This window comes from Poecilia formosa, unplaced genomic scaffold (genome assembly GCF_000485575.1).
Source record: "Poecilia formosa unplaced genomic scaffold, Poecilia_formosa-5.1.2 Scaffold33, whole genome shotgun sequence".
In the NCBI taxonomy this organism is placed as follows: Eukaryota; Metazoa; Chordata; class Actinopteri; order Cyprinodontiformes; family Poeciliidae; genus Poecilia; species Poecilia formosa.
Genome location: NW_006799972.1, coordinates 1,170,561 through 1,192,390, shown reverse-complemented (window position 1 = coordinate 1,192,390; position 21,830 = coordinate 1,170,561). Strand labels below are relative to the sequence as shown.

At 36.8% G+C, this 21,830-nt stretch overlaps 1 protein-coding gene across 1 annotated transcript in view; it reads right to left on the bottom strand.

Moving 5' to 3' along the window:
• LOC103136602 (CUB and sushi domain-containing protein 1) overlaps positions 1-21,830 on the bottom strand; it is a 444,439-nt gene that overhangs the window by 145,339 nt on the left and 277,270 nt on the right. Inside the window, exons 13-20 of the mRNA XM_007549920.2 lie at positions 20,770-20,952; positions 20,463-20,648; positions 15,004-15,144; positions 11,694-11,815; positions 11,496-11,568; positions 10,067-10,205; positions 8,380-8,567; positions 8,083-8,271 (exon numbers count right to left, since the gene is read on the bottom strand). Of these exons, the coding sequence (XP_007549982.2) occupies positions 8,083-8,271; positions 8,380-8,567; positions 10,067-10,205; positions 11,496-11,568; positions 11,694-11,815; positions 15,004-15,144; positions 20,463-20,648; positions 20,770-20,952 (1,221 nt within the window). The remainder of the gene's footprint in view (positions 1-8,082; positions 8,272-8,379; positions 8,568-10,066; positions 10,206-11,495; positions 11,569-11,693; positions 11,816-15,003; positions 15,145-20,462; positions 20,649-20,769; positions 20,953-21,830) is intronic.

The following is a 21,830-nucleotide window of genomic DNA, read 5'->3' as shown; positions in this document are numbered from 1 at the left end:
TAGTGCTTATCAGGAGATATAAGGTATATAACATATTTATTTTTGCCTAGCCCTATTGCAAGTACATTTATATTGCAGAATTAAATGGGAGGGTATTTATATCAACCACAGAGACCTATTTATTACATTTTGTATGGAGCAATCCTACTGCCAACAGTATCTTCATCATGTTCTATTACTAGGATAGGACATCAATTTTATGTCTGAATTGGAAGAAAGCGGCTGCACTAAAAGTGCCCACGTGTTGTACAACACTTCTGAGAAGACAAAGCATCTAAACAAGAGGCAATCTAATAAAAATGTTTTCAAAATACCATATTGGTTGAAAAACATTTCACTGCCTAGTTACATTAGTACAGAAAAAAAATAATATTAACAGACCCTCATAATCATTCATTTTACCAAAACCTTTTAATCTGACAAAATCAAAGAGTGAAGTCTTATGACACTTAAGTGATGGGACACCATTATTTATCGAATTAGATTCAACTTTTAATACCTGAACAGGTAATTAGCTTCAATAAAATAGGCTAAGGGCTGCAGCGTCAAGAATTACACTGCTGTGCTTTTGGCAATTTTTCTACATCAACAGGTCTGCTGAGCTCAAGGCTGTGCATTAATTTCAGCTGCTCTTTATAGACTCCTCCGGTCATTAGTGAAGTGAGTGTACTGTGCCCCGTTTTTGAAGATCAGTGCAGTTCTGGAATCTCATCGCAGAGCCAAACCTTCCCACAGGTACTCTTTATAATTTGACTGGAGGCCAACATGTCCTGCAAAGAAAATTTACCCCCATCAGGGACTGAAACTGATTTATAAATGAAACAAAACTCATGCAGTACTCATATCGAACAGAAAGAAAAAAAAATACAATAGTAATATAAAAAGGGGATTAAGAGGCTTTAGAGACTGCTGAATCAATACATGTTTGCTTTTGTTTTTTGTTTACTACTTTCCAATCAGTGCTTCTTAGTTAGATCTGGTTAAATTGGAGTTAATTAAACTGTTTCTGTTATGAATGGTGAAAGCTTGTTTTATTTTAGCTGGAAAGAAAGAAACAGACACAGGCAGACACCTACATTTTAGATTCTAGAAGATTTTACAGCTATGGGTCAGTTAGCAGTGTGAAGGTATGCAGAGGTTTTAAAAGGTCAAGGTTTCCAAACCACTTTAGCTTTATTTCTTTTACTGAAATAGGCAGAAAAATGCCATAAATTAGACTTTTTACGTGCTGTATAAAGGATATATCATCTCCTTTTCACGTGTTGCTTTCCAGTGCTGGTCAGGTGGCTGGCACATGGCTACTATGGACAAAATATTCCATATGCTTGGACATATTTCCAAGTGCAAATAACACAGAAGACAAGCTCTGAAAATGAAGGAAGTGCTCCCCATTGTTCTCATTAACAAAAGTCCCTTTTATGACTGTAGTTTTCAAGCTATGAATCTGCAGGTTAAAAAAACAGAGAGGGCTATGCAATTCTATTGGTTAATATCTCAAATTCATGTTATTTTTCAAAATGAGAGTGATCCATACCATGAGAATCTTATTGCAGTTTATTTGGATTCTAATTAATGAAAGTACAACATTTAGTTTCTCTTAAACGTATGCTCTAGTACAGTGTTGAAAACTCGGACTGGGTTACTCCTCCATAAACAACTGAATAAATGTGCCAGGCCATGGAGGAACGTGCTGAGGAGAGGTTAAGAAACCTGTTTGGTTTTAGTAGAGGCCTTCAGCTCACTTGTATTGTTGGATCTGGTGTCTCTCATATTCCTCTTGTCAATATTATAAAATTACCTACAGGGATAAGATCTGATGTATTTGTTTGACAATCAAACAGTGTTACCATGTGATTAAATCAGGTGTTTGTGTCAAGTCCCTGCAAAAACTTAAATCAATATCTTTATAAAGCTAAAAACTGCATTTAAGATAACCAAGAGTCTGTGGCTCTTTGCTCTTTCTCTTGACTCTGGGACCTTGTCTTCCAAATGAAATGAAAAATTACTTTAATCTGAAATGAGAACATTAGAGCACCGAGCAACCATCCTGTTCTTTTTCTCCTTAGCCCAGCTGGATGTTCCCTCAGCTTAAAAAGTGGCTTAAACTAAGAAATCTGACAGCTGTAGCCTGTGAGCTAGATGTCATTTTGTGGTAAGTTTTAAAGCAATGACTCAATTTGCAGGCCATGCCTTGTGAGTCTCTGCAAAAATCTTGAACAGCCTTTGCTTCAAAGTCTGTTTTAAGGCTGTCGTTATACCTGTTGTCTGGTATACCTTTTTCCTTCCATTCATCTCTCTGTTATGTGCAGAGTTAACAACCAACATCTGACTTTCAAAGTGTCCACTGGGCAACTGTCAAGTCAACACTCTTTTCCATGATTGTGTAAAGCACCATAAGGGCGTCACACATCATATTTTTTTTTCTCTAGTCTTCTACAATGTTCAAAGTTTCCAGGAAACTTAAACTGATTTTAGATCTCCATTATCTGTAACCCATAAAAATAGTGTGAAATAGAATAGAACAGAATGAAAAGCTTGAAAGATATCCCTGTGTTTAATGAAATTATACAAAATTGCAGTTTCACATTTTGAAATAATTTGCTAAAATATTTCATTTATTCATGAGATGGACTTGTATGTCTTCTAGCTAAGTGTTACTGATATATTTGATTTTTTATTTTTTTTTTAAGAACAAAACATAAAGTTTACATAGCAACGCTCCAAGTTTTCAACTACACTTTTAGAGATAAGAGGATATTTGTGTTCACCCCTTCCACTGGCTTTCTCTCTTTCTCTGCATCTCGCCCTAAAATCTATTGCATGTCTTATTTCAAAAAGACCTGAGTGCCGGTGTCAGATGAGGCCTGCTCTCTTTCTTTCTGATCAGTAGGCTTGTGTAAGTTGGTAATCACTGCAAGTTTTTTTTTTATACTCTCTCATCAGACCTCAGAAAAAAAGAAAAAACAAAACTGGGACACTATCTAAATGATTATTGTAGAAAACGGCTGAAGTGTGCATTTTTCTCCTGTGTATGTATGTGAAGCTGCTTATAGTACTTTGGCTGTGTGAATGATCTGTGTGGGTGAAGCAGAAGATGGATCATGAAATAAGTAAATAAATAAATAAGTAAATAAATAAATAAAAGAAAGAAAAAGAAAGAAAGAAAGAAGCTCAGAGTTCTACCACAATGCATAAAAAGAGTAAAAGATGATTCATGCCTAACAAGAATTCAAGAAGTAGTAACGCATTCTGGAAGAAAAGTCACAAATGAACCTTGTTTTCAGAGAAAAGAGAGGTAGGTATTTAAAGATATTGTTATATAATTCTGTCATTTCTTTTGCCAAATGTTCTGCTTTGTTTAATTAACTCGCTCTCTCAGGGACTGTGTTGACATATTATTTAATTGAAACGGGGAAAAAAAGGATGACTTTGGTCACTTTTAACAAGTTATTGTCTTGCTACCAACTACAAACCTTTAAAATGTCACAGCACTCTTTCAGTGCTCTCCCTGGCACAAAAAAAGAGCAGCCCCTGTTCTGTATTATCTATTTGGCAATTTAGCTGACCTTCAGGAACAAGATGAGCAGTTTTGATTTAGTGGACTTTGTGGGACCACTGAAAGTGCAGAGTGGGTAAATGCTTATGGGGAGTGTACTTCTTTCTCTGACCACGTTGTCTAAAGTTCAGAGTGGCGGTATTAAGCGGTTACTTTGCCTCCATGACTTTTCTCCCACACAAAAGCACTGATTTTAATGAGTGTGTGTGCTGCTACAGAATGTCTACAGATCCCCTCCTTGTCTCTGCAGTTTTTTTTTCCTGAGTAGAAAAGGAACTTTGAAATTGTAATTGCCTCCTTGAAGTTTAGGACATAAAGTTCCAGTTTAAGATATAAAGACAACTTGAATAAGTGCAAGACACTTGCACTTATTTGCAATCAAATGATGATTTAGCTTAATAATGGAAATCACTTTTCCAAAACAACTTTACCTTATGTGAAAAAGTGACTGCCCCTTCAACACAACTGTTTTCCCATCTCTTGCCGTCTCCTTGCTTGTCATTACTGGCATTTCTACATCCCTGAGCAGGTCCACTCTTTTCTGTAGAATTGTTTTAATTCGGCCACATTAGACGGTTTTCAAGCATGAATAGCTCTTTTAAGGTTATGCCGCAGCATCTCAATTGGATTTATGTCCAGACTTTAATGAGGTCATTTCAAAACCTTGACTTTTTTTTTTTTTTTAGCCATTCCAAGGTGGACTTGCTGATGTGCTTCAGGTCTGTGTCTTGCTGCATTACGCCACTGTGCTTGCACTTTGAGTCCCAAAGTGGAAAGCCTATTGAAGACTTTCTAGGAATAAGCAGATTTCTTGATTTTGATAACGATGGCAAGATTTCCAGGTCATGAAGCAGCAGAGAAGCCCCAGGCCATCTCACTACTATCTCCATGTCTGACTGTCTTTCTTATTGCTGAAACATGAATACTGACCTGGAGGCAGGTAAGGTCTCCGGTGCATTAGTTGTTGCCCTGGGTTCTTTTGTGACCTCTCTGATGAATCATTTAGTCATTGGGATTAACTTCTGCTTATGTACCCAATTGTTCCATGTTCCAGGGGAACTTAGCTGTCTGAAAAATCACTGAAAGTGTACAGTATGTGTCACATAACTTCAACAAACTATTTCTCATTGGGAAATTTTGACTTGAACTCCTTTGCCCTAATAGAATTAATTTGAAAACTGAGTTGTATCTAGACAGGTTCTTTTGTGTGACAATAAAACTTGTTTGAGAAAACTGCGAGACAGCAAAGCAAAAACAGAAGACCAGTTAGGGGGGACGGCTAATTTTGGCTTGCTACACTGGCACATTGCACAGTCCCATAAAAATAAAAAAAACATACTTCATGAACAAATGCAAATGTTTCTTCCAGTTTTTTCTATTTTATTAAAACAGAGATAATTAAATAATAAAAAATATATATATAGAGAGAGAGAAATGTGACGTGTTTAAAATATTGTGCACTTCCCCACAGGCAAACTATGACATATCACACTTGAGTCAAGGCTCAGTGCTGTTTTATAAAAGTGTCATTCAGAAATGATGTATCCTGTCATATGACATCCGTCTGGTGACATGGAATGCTTGTTGAAACAAACTGAAAATGTCACAGCGGTCGTTTAACAAAATGTTCACATGATACAGAAGATAGTGTGAGGCAGAGAGGCTCGATGTAAAAATCGCTCCAAAGTAGAGACATCCTGACTTTAGTTTTCAAATTGGATTCTTTCCGATTGGGAGATGAAATCGAACTTGCCGGATTCATCTCCAGTAATAACATGAACTGTTATTACTGGAGGGCGAAGATGGTGAATGCCCACCGAGCATCTGTTTCTGCAGTGCTTGTTGAGTTTTTGTAATTTCACTGAACTTAAGTTATTACAGGAATCGTTTTTTAAGGGAGTAAGGACTGATCACACAATCAACAGTCCAGCTGTCAGTTGCAAACAGTGAAAAAAGAAAGAAGACGAGGTTGTCATAGCAGGGTATCTCATTTCCTTTAAAACACACTGCCTCATCTTTTTTCCTCCGAGTTCCTCGCTTCTGATTTAATTTTCAAAAGGAGATAGAAAACTGTGAACAACACTAATGTGATGTGTTTTGGTATGACTTTTTGAACATGTTTACAAAAATTTCATATGTGAACTTTTGTAATAATTATTTTTGTTTTATTTTATAAAATTTTTGATTATTTTTATTTTTTTTACCATTGCAATGTGATGGACAATAACGGTTATTACTGTGTAATTAAAACAAGCAAAGAGGTTCCAGGGTAAATATGCTGTTCTCAAAATATTTACCTCAACACAAGATGACTATTTTGAAGCTGAGTCAGAGTCGTAGATGACCCTGATGTTACTGCAGCAACCGTCACTCCGTGCTCTGTATTACTATAAATAAAACATCACCACAAGCAACTGAGCTGGAACAGGATGGTGGAGAGTTTCCTTGATGCTTTTAATTAGTTTTATTTTGTAGAGTAATAAAAAGTAGAATACATTTTAGATTATTCTTAAGCAGAAAGTTTTATAACGTTTGTCAGCAAGTAGGAGAAAAGCTACGTGGATTTGAATATGCTAAGCAAGGAACTACCTTTTCCTACATTTGCATACACTCTATAAGTCTGTTCAACTGACTAAAATTGCTCCAAAGTGTAAAGGTCAGCATTAATGTATGTGCTAGTTACTAATGCTGTGCAGCCAGTAATATCAGATCATGTCACTTCCTTGCCCTGGAAAAAGAAACACCCCATTTTGGGTGGAAACGGACTGTAAAATCGCAGAATCACCTCTGACTGGGAGAAACCCATCAGAATAAAATTTCTAAGTCATTGGGTGATGCTGCAGTGAAGAAAACAGCAATGCCACCCAATGTGAAATTAGTACACAAAGTCTACTAAATTTGGAATAACTTAATAACTGAAAAGAAACAGTCGTTTCATCTCATTCTTGGTACAAGAGCTGAGAGCAGGAGAAATTATTCAGTGAGCTTTTAACAAACTGTGGAAAAACTCACGAAGATCCAATTTACTAACATCACTTCACTAAGATCAACTGGATCTTAGTGAAGAAGAGAGGATGAACTATAAATTCTCCTCATTCCTGACCTGTTCGTTTGGTAAAGACAGGCGCACAGCAGGTCTCTGTTCCCCTTCCCACATCAAAACACACTATGGTCTTTGAAAATGCAAAATATGATGCTCTGATTGTAATTTTCATAAACATATAAGAATAGTGGTCTTACATTTAAATCTGGGAAACTTGCATCAGTACAGAGAGACAGATTTGCATATATTTAGGTACCCTAAACAACCTAAAGTACCGTTGTGAAATTTCCCCAGAGTTTATTTTAAATAAACCATAGATGTTTTCAATTTCCTTGCATACCATTAAGAACAGCTTTAAGGACATTAATCCTTTTTTTACACCCCAGCCCTGAAGTGAACAAGTGAGATACAAGGGATTATCCTACACAAATCCTGGTCGTTCACGTCCCCATCTTTTTTAGGGTTGTCAAACACGATGTGCAGTCACAAAACTGGAAGAATAACAGGCAAGTGTCTAAGAGCATGTTTGTTTTTACAGCTTTTACAGCTGAATGAAACCATTAAAAAAAATTACTTTGCAAGTAAGGACATTTGTGTTTGGTTGACTATTTCTTTGTTGTATCAATGTATCTTGGCAGTAAATAATATACCATTGCAAACCCTCTTCATATTCCTCTTAACTTATGCTAATTTTGTAAAGTAAATCCATTTGTTGAGAAGCTGAGCTGTGAATGTAGGTGGCTCTCATGAAAAGCCTTTCAAGCTTGTTTTTTATTGCAAAATGTCAGAAAATCTCCATTGAAACCACCTGAAAGTAACAAATAACATGGAAACGTGTCTAACTGGGATTGCATATGATGGTCTTCCTCTCATTTCCTTCCTTCCAACATGATGATTAGATGTACATTTTCACTTCAGCAATATCAACTGAAAGAGAAATCCGGCTAGCATTCTACATTTAGTATCAGCTAAAGATCCATCCACACAAGCACAACTATGACTTTACATTCACTAACAGCCAAGATCAGTTTAAAAATCACAAGTTAATCTCATGGAAACTACACAAAGAAAGTCTTGCCTGACTGAGCTTAGAACAAGAGTCCAATGGGGTTATGAAAAAACAGGGTTACTTCGGCATCCCTCCTTTTGTACTGACAAACATAAAGGTTGCAAAATGGCACTGGTAGTTTTTTTTTAAGGGTTATATTAAGCAAGTTGTAAATGTAGTTTTTAAACTCTTTAAAATCTTTTTTTTTTTCAATAAGTTTGGGGTTAAAAGAAACAAGATGACCACACTGACCTGCTGTGCCAATGCGTATACATTTTGTAATTTGGTTTGGTTCTCTTTACAAAGGTGATGCGGCGTCCCTGACTTCACTATTTTCCGGATGACCACATTTCCACAGTGTTACAATTGAAGAAATGAAAGTTTTCACAGCTCTGAACGAACAGAGCCGAAATGAAAGAAAAGAAAGATTCTAACCATCGCAGCTGGGAAGAGCATGACTCCACTGGTGACTCTGCTCACAAACAATTGGCTCCTGATCACTGAGTGTGTATCCAGGGTTGCATGCAAATGAGACGTGGGAGCCAATGGAAAAGCTACTGCCATGGCGACGGCCGTTGACTGGGATACCGGGATCGAGGCATGAGTCTGACTCCATCCTCACACCTGAAAACCACATGGCACATGGACAGAGTCAAGAGGGTGAGTGGATGAGTGTCTGCAAAAAAAAAAAAAAAAAAAAAACACCTCCATCAGTTATTCCATCGGTCTTACTTTCATATCTGATGCTGAAACCAGCTGAGGACCGGCTGTTGTCAGTGGTGAACAACAGGAACAGGAAGTTGGATGTGGAAATCAGGAAATGAGGCGCTTGGGTGCCGTGGTATTCACCAATCAGCGGGGAGGAGGCTGACGGGCCGTCTCTGATCTCCAGTGTGTCATAGTTTACCTCCGTCTGGAACCTTAACAAATAAGCAAGAAGTACGCACACACTAAATCAGACAACCATAAAGGTACATGACGGGAATAGCGACTATCTAATTAATTGTTTAACAGAAAATTGGACTGCAGTGCTGTCAAAAGATGAGTTAGTTGAGCAAGAATATGCTAATAACTTCACTTGCAGCACAGTAAACTAATTCAAATTTAAGAGCTTACTCATGCACTACCTAAACATTTGATTAAAAGCACAACTGCTTAACAATTTGTCAGATTATAGCCTCTTGTTGTTGTTTTAACCAATGCTAAATTGGTATGGGCGGCTCAACGCCGAGCACTGGTTTATCAGTCGCCGATGCATCATATGACGCTTCTGAACCAACAAGCATTTTTGTTGTTGTTTTTGTCAACTTAAGCTAAATTTCTGATAACTTACATAGTCAAATGAGACACAGTCAAATGTGTCATGGTAAAAATCTAATATTTTTATGACCTTTAAAAGTATTCTTGAGCATTTCAGGTTTTCTGGATTTTATTTATTTATTTATTTTAAGTTCTAATTAGCATCTGTAGTGAAAAAAAAAATCAAAAACTTAACCTTATGATGCAAAGTTCTTGTATTCAAATCCAACACCCATAATTGCATATCTATTGTTACTATTCTGATTCTGTTTAGCAACCCACAACATGAAGATTAAGTTTATATACTTTAGATCAACATTTAGCACCATCTACTTCATAGAATCAAACATGGAGAACCAACATTTATTTTTTTAGTTCTTTTTTTCCTCTTTTTGTTCTTTCCTTTGGTTTGTTGTTTTGTTTGTATTTCCTTTTAATTCACGTAAAGCACTTTGAATTGCCTTGTTGCTGAAAATGTTCTATATCAATAAACTTACCTAACTCTAGTTCACCAAATCATAGACTCCCCACTCCTCCCCAAAATATTAAACCGTTTGTACTGCACACCAAAACAACTAAATCAGTTCATTTAGGACCAATACTTATGCTGCTTAGTAACTCATTAATCAAGTAGAAACTGATTTCTCATGTAGGCAATCAAATGCATGTTAGCTGAAAACTAATCAGGCCTTGAGAGCCAGTCATCCATCATAACAATATCTGACCACCTCAGTGAAAAATGAACTAGCCTTTGCCACGGACATGTGCATTACTTCGCAAATGAAATGCCTCGCAGGTGATGAAGATGACTTGAATTTTACATCACGTCCCAAAAAGACAAATTTCAGCCATAGCGGGTTCAAGCTTGAGCACATTTTTCCATGGCTTGTTTCCAAGAAAAATGTGTGCAAATAACAAACATTAATCATGTGCTGCAGTAACTCACAAACTTTATTTATCCGTATCTGACGCTGTAATTTAAAAAGACCTCAGTAAAGATTAAGCAACTTAATTATATACAACCTAAGCAACCAAAACACACCAACCATAGAAGCCACATTAAACCTGCAGGCAAAAGTGGTAAACCATGCTTCTGTAAGCAAAATATTAAATAACTTACTTGTCAAAGTGTATTTTTACAGCATGGTCTTTCTGTGCCTCAATGACCCACTGGCAGTTGAGAGAATCTTTATAAAAGGAAGGCCAACCAGGAGACAGTACAACACCGGCAGGGGCTGTGAGATGGCCTCCGCAGGGAGCTGGAGGAAGATGGAGACAAATACACGTAGAGAGATGCACACAACGACGACGATGAATAATATTATTAATCATTTTTGCCTTGTACAAGAACCAAGATTGCATTTCATTAAGTTTGAAGATTTATCATCTGCTCAATTTATTTTAGCATTCTAATCCTTTTTGAACGTCTGCAATTTGCACAAAAATGTTTAGATCTGAAATTATGCTGAGCCAATCTTCTGGTAAAGTAAACAAATCCAACTTTCGCCTGTTTGAAAAACGCTTTAAATAATTAGAATATGCTAATTTATAGGAGAATTCAGGCATATTTAAGTGTCAAATTATGCCAGAAAAATGTATCCTTAGATCTGTGCAACTCATAAAGCAGCAGGCAGACACTAGATTATAGATCAGAACACCTCTTTAATGAATTATTAGAATTCAAAAAGAGTAAAGTTTGGAGTGGGCTTTAGATCAGTACTTTAATTATTTTTAAAATTTAAATGTTAAGTCACCTGCTTTAAAATCACTCATAGAGTCACGACTTTGGGGAGAAAGAGGACAAGAAAAATCTTTTAAATGTTATCTTTTAACTTTTATATGATATATTGGCTGTAAACACTGACATGTTGCCAACATGTTCCACTCCTCCTCCTGTATCCCTACCAGTTGCCCTCTTAAATCTGGACTTTCAGCAAGTCAGTGACTTTTTTAAACTCTAAAGAGTTGGGCATCAGAACTTTGTAGATTCATGAGGAAATGAGTAAAGATACATAGTATGCAAATATGTTTCTCATCCAACAGAACGCTCCTCCCTCCCCACCCTACATACTTAATGAGATGATGAACCACTTTAATTTGCTTATCTTCACCGTCTAATTTATCAGCAGGCAAAGTTTAATAATGTCATTTAGACAATATAATTAACAAGCAAGAGACAAATAGAAAAATAACCATCAGTGCGTGGAATGATGCGAATTACTCTCAAAATCTCTTCAAATAATAGAACGTTCAGAGTTCCTCTGTCATTACACCAACATGTTGGCCTATTTGCAATGATATGAACACCTGCCTGAATTTATATAGGCTTATATGAATATATATACTCGCATAACTGGAGGCAGCGTTTATAAATAAGCAGCCTAAATAAGTGTGGAGAGGCCAAAAGCAATTAAAAAAAATTAATTCACACTCCTGTTGAAGTGAAGAAAGGCATTTTACTTAAATTATTTGAGTTTTGGTCTGGTGAAATAATTATCACCATTTGCTCAGACATACGGAGAAGAAATTGCAAGTTTGTTTATGTTCACCTTCACATCGAGGAACAGCGGCAGACCAAACGACGTTCCCATCCTGAATGATGCAAGTGACCTGATCCGACCCCTGGGAAAAAAAATTACTTTTTGAAAAAATGTGCAGCTGACAGGAAAATTGCTTTTTTACTCAAGAAAAATGGGGGCGGGGGGCAAAGGAATCTGAAGTAGTAAGATATCTTTTTTTTTTTTTACCTGTGTCCTAATGAATCCTTGATCACAGCGAAAAGCCACCGAACTGCCCAGCTGAAACTGGTCACCATACCTTTGTCCGTTGACTGGAACACCAGGGTCATGACATTCATTCTGACCAAATGCTAAGAGGGGGCCACACCAAAAGAAAAGTTGATGTAAAAAGCAACTTACTTCCAACTCAATTAACTTCTTCTAACAGATTACACTGGGTGTAAATAGATATAGAGAAAATGCAATAGACACCTAACGCGTTTTAAATTCAGGATGTACTGTACAAAAGTAGATCAAAAATATATCACATCTCTTAAATAGATTCCATCCTAAAATTGGTTTGAAACCACTGCTCTATGACTGCCAGTGGATGTGACATCTCCACTGGAACAAAATATAGGAATGAAATTATCTTTATGTGGATTCAATCCTGTCATGTTAGGCTTAAATTATCCACATTCTGGAGATTAACGTGATTCCAGGCAGAGCACATACCCAATGATTTGACATGTCTCAGGTTGATTAGCTGCTGATGGAGAGGAAATGAAGGCAGAATGAAAAAAAAAAAACAGAGGAAAGAAGAGACAGAAGAAACTGAGCATGCAAATGTTGAGGATCTGCACATATTTGACATACTGCTAATATCATAGAATACATCTTTGAACAAGGAAGCTCTATAACTAAATATGTATAAAATATTCAAATGACCCAATTTAACTTCAGTGAGAAGTCAAGGGGACAAAAAGAGTGGCACCTCACAGCTCGTACCTAACAGGTCTAGGCACAGAGTGCCATTTTATAGCACAATCAAGTAACTGCGTTACCTTCAGTTGTTACAAAAATGCAGTATATGTATCAAACATGACTTTAAAGAAGTGTGCAAATTAAAACCTTGAAACTGTGCCTCTCTCCTTTTTAAGAGGCTCCTGCTCTTTCCACCCTCTGCCTTCAGCACATCATCACAACAATGTTTCTCCATTAAGCCTTTAACAATGATCTTAGGAGCATTGAAAAGTAGTTTATATAATAAGCTCAGCAGATGCGCAGTTCCACCAGGTGTTTGCTAATTGTTGCTGCCACTAGTCTGAAAGAGCTGAGTAAGGGAGTGTCATGGAGGATGGGTGATCTGCGTGGAAAAGGCAGCGCCGAGCGAGAGCAAGCGTTCAGGCACCGCCAACAGCAGCCGGAGGAGATTAAAGGAATCAAAGCAACACTCCAGGTATGTTTTTAAATGAGGCAATAACATTAAAACATGACGTAAAGCTCAAAAAAGTTTATTTTAAATAGCACCCTCCCTTTAAGATAAGGCTATAGTGAAATGAGTCTGGATAAAAACACAAAGTGAATTTAAAGGATTTAGGAGAAATGAGAAACACTTAACAGGATCACAACTTATTGAAAGTGACAATAAAAGATAACATCAAACTAACAGTGATTGTGTTGAATCTCCACGTTTCACACCAAAGGAACTTGAGGCATATGAGAATAGAATAATTTTTTTTTTTACTTTATCCACAAGCACATTTCTAATAACTGAGGTTACTGATGTCTGGTATGGATTTGTGACATTAGGGCCACTGGAGCTGCATTCACTACTTTTTACCCACTGAAGCCATTTCTTTGACTTTACTTGATTATTCTCTATTTATTTGCTTGTTTTTAATGAAGAAATGTTCATGAAAACAGGATTTATTTTGTAGCAAAACTATACTTTGAATAGGACATCCATGGTATCAATGTAAACATGGCATTCACACACAACAAAGGAGTACCTTGCACTGAACATGAACAGGCGTAAATGTAGAAGAGCTTTAATTCACAGGGACTGAGCATGTGGCTATAAAAACCGCCGTAAGCAGTGTGTGACATCGTAGTATTTGATTTAAAAAAAAAAAAAACATTATTAATTCAAGCACTTACAGAAACACCCAAAGCAACTTCTGTTAAAACTAATACCAACATTAAAATGATGATAGCCCAAATTACTAAAACTGGAGAAAAAACAGCTTGTGTTAATTATTTCTACAGGTATTTAATTAAAAAGTCTAAAATTCCATGAAGGAAAAGCACAGGAATGGAAACGTCTTCCACGTCTACACATGCGGTGGTGTTCAACGACACAAAAATAAATAACACATGCATTAAGGTTACATGTGAGGGTGTCTTTTTGTTTTGTTTTGTTTTGTTTTTTTTATAAATATGCTAAAACAAAAGGAGCAATCATTGTTTCATTTGTCAAATGTCACCCCTAAAGGAAGAGCTGGAGACAAGGTCATTTATGGAGGCACTGTGTGAAATGGTGCAAAGCCGCATGGTAATCACAGAAAATGAATCAAAATCAGTCATGCAGGACTTGCTCAGCCTATTGCAGGTAAACACACAGGCTGCAGTAGTCAGTTTTAAAGTCGGGCTGAATGAAGCAGGCTTTAGTAAGACGATGATGATGGGTTTGAAGCAGAGCTAATCAAACTGCTAATCAAACTGATGGATAACGTCAGCAGTTAGTCACTGATGCGTCGTTCTGGCTTGGTTCATTGGAGTTTTACTGGATCCTAGAATCTTCATTCAAGGATTTAGACTTAATGTTAAGTACTTACAGCTTAACTTAAATAATCGAAAACTAAATTTTGATTTGCTCAACCCTATTCTACTCATGTGCCCCTAATCTTTTATAAAGGTTTATTCAATACTTTTATATGGGTTTACCTGCTGCAACTACAGATGACATCATTACAGTAGGGCATCTGAAATTAGTCTTGCTAAATAGTCTTTGCAAAACCATTCAAGGACTCAATTTGACTTATCCGTCACTTACAAATACAAGGTCAAGTTAGCTGACGTACATACGCTGCAAGAATTTACCAGAGCATATACATGACAAACTAATTGAAGGTCATGGTAAGAGACAAAAGAACAAACTAGAATAGAAAAATATAATTTCCAGCAATTTCTACTCATTCTATGAAAGCTTGCATGATTACCAGAAATTACTTTTAAATGTCTTTTGTCAAAAAAAAAAAATTAACATTTTTATAACAAAAAGGAAAATAAAATCAACTTGATTATTGTTTAAGGAATATCCAGTTCAAATGTCTTGTCATTTTAATTTATGTATTCAAAGTAAATTGCTGTTAAAGTGTCCTGAAACAGCCAACATAAACTTATCAGGCAGTAACAGTGGTAATTATTGCTTTTATTGTGGAACGCTCCATGACAACTACGTCCAGTGACATTGTGATGATATTTCCCTGAACTGCTTGTAGAGCACACATCATTAAACAGACTGCTAGATAATGTTAAGCAGGTGTGCATTACGTACTTGTGTAGCTGATATTGAAGCCTTTCCCAGTATTGGAATGGTCAGACTGGAATTCCAGTCTCATAATATGTCCATTTGATGCAATTTGCGATGGAACGTCTTTTCCTGAGAAAGTCCCAAATGTTGTTGCCTCAGACAAACCTAAAAAAAAGAAAAGATTTACAGAGATGCACATTTAGACAAAATGCTCCTAGAGATATCAATAACCACATTAGACTCAAGCCAGCAGAACAAAGTGAAAAAAAAGGATTTAATAGTTCTTTTTACTATTGCTAAAAAAAAAAGAAGTCTAGCTTTGATGCTGTCCATTATATTAAAGTTTCCACATGTAGAGTAGCATGGCCACTGCTTTCCCATGCAATTCCGCTTGATTTTCATTTCTCTTCAGAGCTCTATCAGGGATTTCTCTCATTGAACTCAATACTTCTGGCTGAATTTCAAGCAGACGAATCAGAGAGATGAAAGGAGAAGAACGCCTCTTTTCTGTGCTCTTTTAGAATTGTGGTCGGCCATGATTGTAGTTTAGAAACGGCAGTGGAAGAAGTAAACAAAGCCATTCAGTCCCTGTTGGCCATGTTTCCAAATGTTAATTTAACATTAACAATCGTCTTGTTTCGCTTGGCACTTTTCTCAGTGGAGAATGGCTGTTTATAGTGGACACAATTTTCAGTAAGCTTTATAGTGTCAAAATGGTATATTACATAACTGGTGCATTACATATGTCACACCTAAACATTACCTCCTGTGTAAAATTTAAAATTTAACAAAGTCCATACCTAAAGCAAGTAATTGTTTCAATGTAAAGCGTAGAAAAAGAGGCTGGTAGGATGACCAAGGAACAACATTTACGGTTCTTTCTACCCTGTGAAATGTCATAAAGTAAACAGAACCTCACATCTGTGATACTAATACCATAGTATTATGCATCTAGTATACTCAGAAACAGGACAAGACTTCACAATACATTATTCAGAATCAAATTTTAACATAAACCAAACAAAGTTGCTATATTAGATTAAAACAACATGTCTGATTTGGATGCTCACATAGACTGCTTGAACTATGTGACTCCAGAGGCCTTGTGGTTGTGCGCCATCTCGACATCAAAACCTCCAGACATAATCACAGTGACATCTTCACAAGCTGACAATACTTGAAGCAAATATTCCAAAGGGAACTATTTGTTTACTCAAAGGACCTGAGAGAATATTCGAAGTACAAGACTGAATATTGGGTCCAACATTTTACCCTCCGGAATAGAGCTTCTGAAAGCAGAGATTTGTTAACCACACAATCCAACTGCAATCAACACACTTCAGTAATCCAGTGAATTAAACATGGAATTGTGAAATTATTTCTTCCCATCAACAAATAAAATTTTGATAATCGATGTGCAGTGAACACTACATATATGGGCCAATAATCCTAATAGTCCTTACTGGCCAGTAGCTGTAGATTGCCAAGATTGTGCTATTTGTCCCTCAGGTATGCTGAAGTTGTTAAACAGGCTCATCTGATTATGTGTCTTGCAATTACAGCACACAAGTACACACAAGCCAAAGCAGCGATCAGTGAAATTAATTATTTTTGAGTCATCTCAAAATTATGTCCATCTGAGCTACATCAGATGGACAAAAATGTGCACTAAGACTGAATAGGAAAAATAATTATTGAGATTCAGTGAAATTTTGACAAATTTCAGTGGAATGAAATCCTTTCTGACAGTGCTCGCACAAGAACTCAAAAACATCCCAGACATAAAAAGGAATCCAAAAAATGTCAAAAACAATGTGATTCTAGACAGAGAAAAGAAGAGCAGAAGAAAACTAGGAAAAGAGTTTGTCCTTCGCCGATATCTACTATGTCAGTTTCCATCATCAACTCAGTTTATACTCTGAGGCAATTAGACAGTTTCAACCCACAGAAAGCCTGATAAAATCCCAGGCTTACGGGTGAGATTTGCTGACTTCTCGGCTGCAGGTTACCATGAGGTAAATCTTGAGTTCGACCAGCGCCCAATGGTGAATAAAGAACTGGTGGTGTGGATGCTACTGGAGTACAATGGTCTTCACAAGTTTGAAGTCTTGATGTCCAAATATGCGGCGATGCTGACATAATAACCGTCTAAATCCCTTTTTGTGTTGACCAGTAACTTAACAGGTGTGCTTAGTAAAGTGGCCGCTGAGCTTATGTTTTATCTGTTATGCTTAATTTTACAAACTGATGATCAAAACATCCAAGATGTTCCCAACTGAACATTTGTGTTTGAAAGATAGTAACGAAATTATAGCTAATACATGTTTGCAGTGTTGGTTTTAAAATCTTATTTGATTAATGCTCATGTGCAGACAGAAAGATTATGTTTTATGCTCAAGCAGATGCTTTGCAAATCCCTTAACCAGCTTGTTCTTGATTTCAAATGTTTTAGGATTGTTACTTTTAACTCCAAATGTTGCACTTGGAGCATGAACAGACATGAATGAAAGTTTTATCCGGTTATTGCATCATTTTGCCGGTTCATCTTATTACAGCTGAATCTGTCCTGGACAATTCTGTCTCCGCAGTGGAAATGGTAACTCCATGTGGAGTTACATGGTGGTCGTGACTTAAAGATTAGCCTCTATGGACAAATTCACAGTGCACCAGATGAATGGCCCTAAAACTCCCAACTGGCCCGCACAGCCCCAGCCACGCATCACCTCCAGTCTTTGACACATTTGTGTCTTGAGCATCTGACCATTTATTCAAACTGTGTCCAGAGATGTAGTGTACCCAATGGACAAATAAAGATATTATATCCACAAATATGCCTAAAAGACTGAAGAACAGATGGAAGCTGGCTGGTGATGACTTTATGAATTGCCACCGTCATAAGTGATACTATTTTTCAGATACAAAAATAATGATATAAGATAAAGAACTTTTGGACTTATGCATCCAAGTGGTTTAGGTACTTTTTAACTCATCCCTATCAGCATATATGACTAAGATGCTCAGACTAACCTAAGTGTGAAGCCTGAGATGCATAAGGACAATGTGATATGAGTCCTTCACAAATCCAATCATTCATCCATTCACCACATCAGGATAATCCATGGAATGGAGTCAGACGGCCAACGGTCCCCTTCTCCTGTGAGAAACCCTTCTCGATGTTTTATTTAAATGTAATTAAATTTTAACTGTTTCTTTAAGATTTTATGTAAATGACTATGCTGCACATAAATCCTGCACTTTAATGCTACTGGTTGCTAATTGTTTGTTGGTAGGCTTTGCTTTTATGTGAACTCAAAAGTTAATGGTGCAAATCTTTGTTTCCACTCACAATAATAAGAGCTATTTATTTTCTTTACATCTGTTTATCTTCCTTATCTTTTAATTTTCAATTAGAACAGTGTTTCTCAACCCTGGTCCTCAGCGCCCCCCTGCTCTGCATGTTTCAGATGTGCCTCTACTCCAGAACAGCTGATTCAAATGATTGCATGACCATCAAGTGCTGCAGAAGCCTGTTAATCACCCCGACATACAATTCAGGTGTGTGGCTGAAGGGAAATACCTAAAACATGCAGGACAGGGGGGCGATGAGGACCAGGGTTGAGAAACACTGTTCTAAGTTTATGATGTTTTCACAAGCAAAAAAAAAAAAAAAAAAAAAAGCAGGTGTCTTTAGGGGGTGACCGAAGTCGGTCCTTAAGGGCCGGCATCCTGCATGTTTTAGTTCTCTCCCTGGTTAATCACACCTGGATCAAACAATGGCTTGTTAGCAGAACACTGCAGAACACCGACATGCTGAGAAAGTCCTAACGACCACGAGGGAGAGAACTCAAACATGCAGGACGGCCGCCCTTAAGGACTAATTTTGGACAACCCTGCTAAAGACTAATTACAGTAGAAAACCTTTTGCTCCTAATCAGTAACACCTGAACAGAATTGCAATTGACCTTAAATGACCTCATGCCTGCCTCTGGAAAAGGAAACAAAAAAAAAAAAAAAAAAACATTTGACTACGTATAATAGGATTGTTTAAGTAATGACTGCTGAACGGAGATGCAAAAATCTAAAATTAGTGTAGAATATTGAATTAGTCTCTGTGGTAAGGTTAAATTAGGAGCGTAAAGTAAACGCATCTAAAACTCTTCTGGCATATCCCTGGGCTAAGCTGCCATGGGCAATACTCAAACAGGTTACTACTACACTTCTGTTAAGTTGTAGTTGCATGCTCATAAAACAACACATATAGGCAATTTAACAATAAATACATTTAAAAACCCTAAACTGTCTTCTCCCGGTCCTGTAGTCTGTAGTTTCTTGCTGGATGAGTACCTACAGATGCATTACATACCTATCAAGTCTCCCGTTTTGGCTGGGAACCTACCATATTTTACCCCTCTTTCCCACCGTGTTCTTGTTTTAGTAGTTTCTCGTACATTTCCTGTTTTATAACATAATTACGTCCCCACCCCTCGCTCTAACAGTAGTCCCAATCCCCCCCTATTTTGTTTGTTTAAAATACAATATCCCATCTGTCCTCCTTTAGTGCACCATTTAAATGTAAATCAATACTCAAACCCCACAAAAAGCAAACTAATCAGGAACTATTTAATGGGACTTATCCATCAAATGTTGCCTCAGGTCAATGACCAAAGTCAAGTCAAACTAGCTTCTAATACTGGACTACTAAATGCTTTTAATGTCTTGTTTGAACCATTTATATTTCCAGATATGTTTATGTTTTAAAACTTAAAAAAGGCCTAATTAAAAATGTAAATAAGAAACTTAAAATGTAAGTATTATCTATTTAAGAAAATGTAAAAAATGCAATCAGTATTGATACGATTTCATATCATTCCAATTATTGGCAGGTTTTGTCCAAAATCTGTCTGTGACACAGAGATCAGTCATACATTACCAGTGACAACAAGCTGAGAGAAAGTCAGAAGGAAAGAGAGAAACAAAGAAACACACAAGGAAAGAAGGGAGCAAAGAAAGGGAGAAAAAAAAATCCCTAAAGATGCAGAGATTTTACAGTCAGTCAATTAAACACAACTTCACCCTGCCAGTCAAGCAGGAGCTTAACTCAAACCTGCCAAATCAATAACTCTGAAATGTGGAACAACAATATAATTGCTCTGTGTTTTACATGAGGTGAAAAAATGATCAATGTGATGAAATAAAACATAAAATAGCAATTATCTTTCAGTTCGGGTAATTGACCAGTCATTTTTTTTAACGTAAACCCAGTCTGCAGCTTACATCGCCTGGTCGGAAATACAAGATGAAAAAGGTGATCACTTAAATATGTTTTAATTTTTTTAATTTTTATTTTTTTTACATGGCCATTTATGTTTCACCTGTAACTCATCAAAACTTAACTGGAGGCCTAAATTTAACATCTTTAAACTGATTATGAAACTGTAGCAGTTAAATGAGAAAAATGCATATCGTTATTAGGAGATAATTACCTTCATCTTTAACTACCAGCCAATCAAATTGTGGCTCCAGGTCAAAGTCAGAGAAGAAGAGATGTATTCGACTGCCCGGCTCAGAGATAATCAACCACACACAGTTCAGGTTGTTACCGTACTCCTCTGGGTAGTTTGGGGACAACACGGTCCCTGATGGAGCCGTGAAGTTGAAGAAGCAAGAAACTACAAAAAGAGAAGTGGGGGGAAAAAAAGATACATTTTTGACAATGCAAGCAAGTTCACAGAGACGAGTAAACATAAAGGTACACATAGGTACAGGCCTTATAAAAATGTGTTTACTTACACACACAACTGGGTTTGTTTCCAGACCACTGGTTATTGTGTTGGCACGTGATGGTTTTTTCTCCCACCAGCTCAAAAGCCGACTGGCAAAAGAAGGTCAAGACGTCACCGTGCTGAAAGCGATCGCCGCTACGACGACCAAACGCAGGCACTCCGGGATCACCGCAACCTCCTCTGTTGATTTCTGAAACAAATATGGAATTTTTCAGTCCTGAAAACTCCGGGCACCAAGTCAGATAGCAAAATAAAATAAAATAAAATATATTTCTATCTTTTAAACAGGTAGCACAATAAGGACGGCAAAAATAAATAGCCCATAAACTTCATTGCATTTTGCCATTTTACAACCACAAAGATTTTATGTGAAATACTAAGAATTTAGAGCCAAACTGTGAAGCTGAATCTGTTTCATTTCCTAGTTTCATTTTATAAGTTGCAAATAAAAATAAAACAAGTTTGTAGTCAGTTATTCACTGCAGTTTCATTCCCCTAAAGAAAAATCCAGTGAAACCATCTGTCTTCTGAAATCACCAGATTGGACCAGGACCAGATACCCCTACAACTGTTGATCATTTAATTTGATTATAATCTGTAATATATGTAAACGGTTCTGTGGAGGTCTCAGAGGTGGTTTAGAGAACATTAGTGAGAAAACAGGATCCGTAGAAGACAGCAGACGGGTCAGGGATAAAGGAGCAAAGCAGAGTTTCATCATTCAAGCCATTATGTAAAGAAAATGGAAAAAGTATGTTCTTTACTACAAGTGTTGTGTGCATTAATAATATTTTAGGACTATTTGTAATTTAGAAGTATAATTTAAAAAATAGGCCTGAGTTGATTGGCAGAAACAAAATGCTCTTCCGCACCATTAAATATAAAAAATATCCATCTATATCTATTTTATTTACGCACCAATTAAATCATTTTAAATCAAATAAAAACAACAATAGCAATTTATGTGTGAGCAGAGCATTATAAACAAGCAGTCGTAAAAAACAAAACAGTTCTCACTAACTGACACCTGAGTCCAAGAGGATGATGACCATAAACAGTAAGAAATAC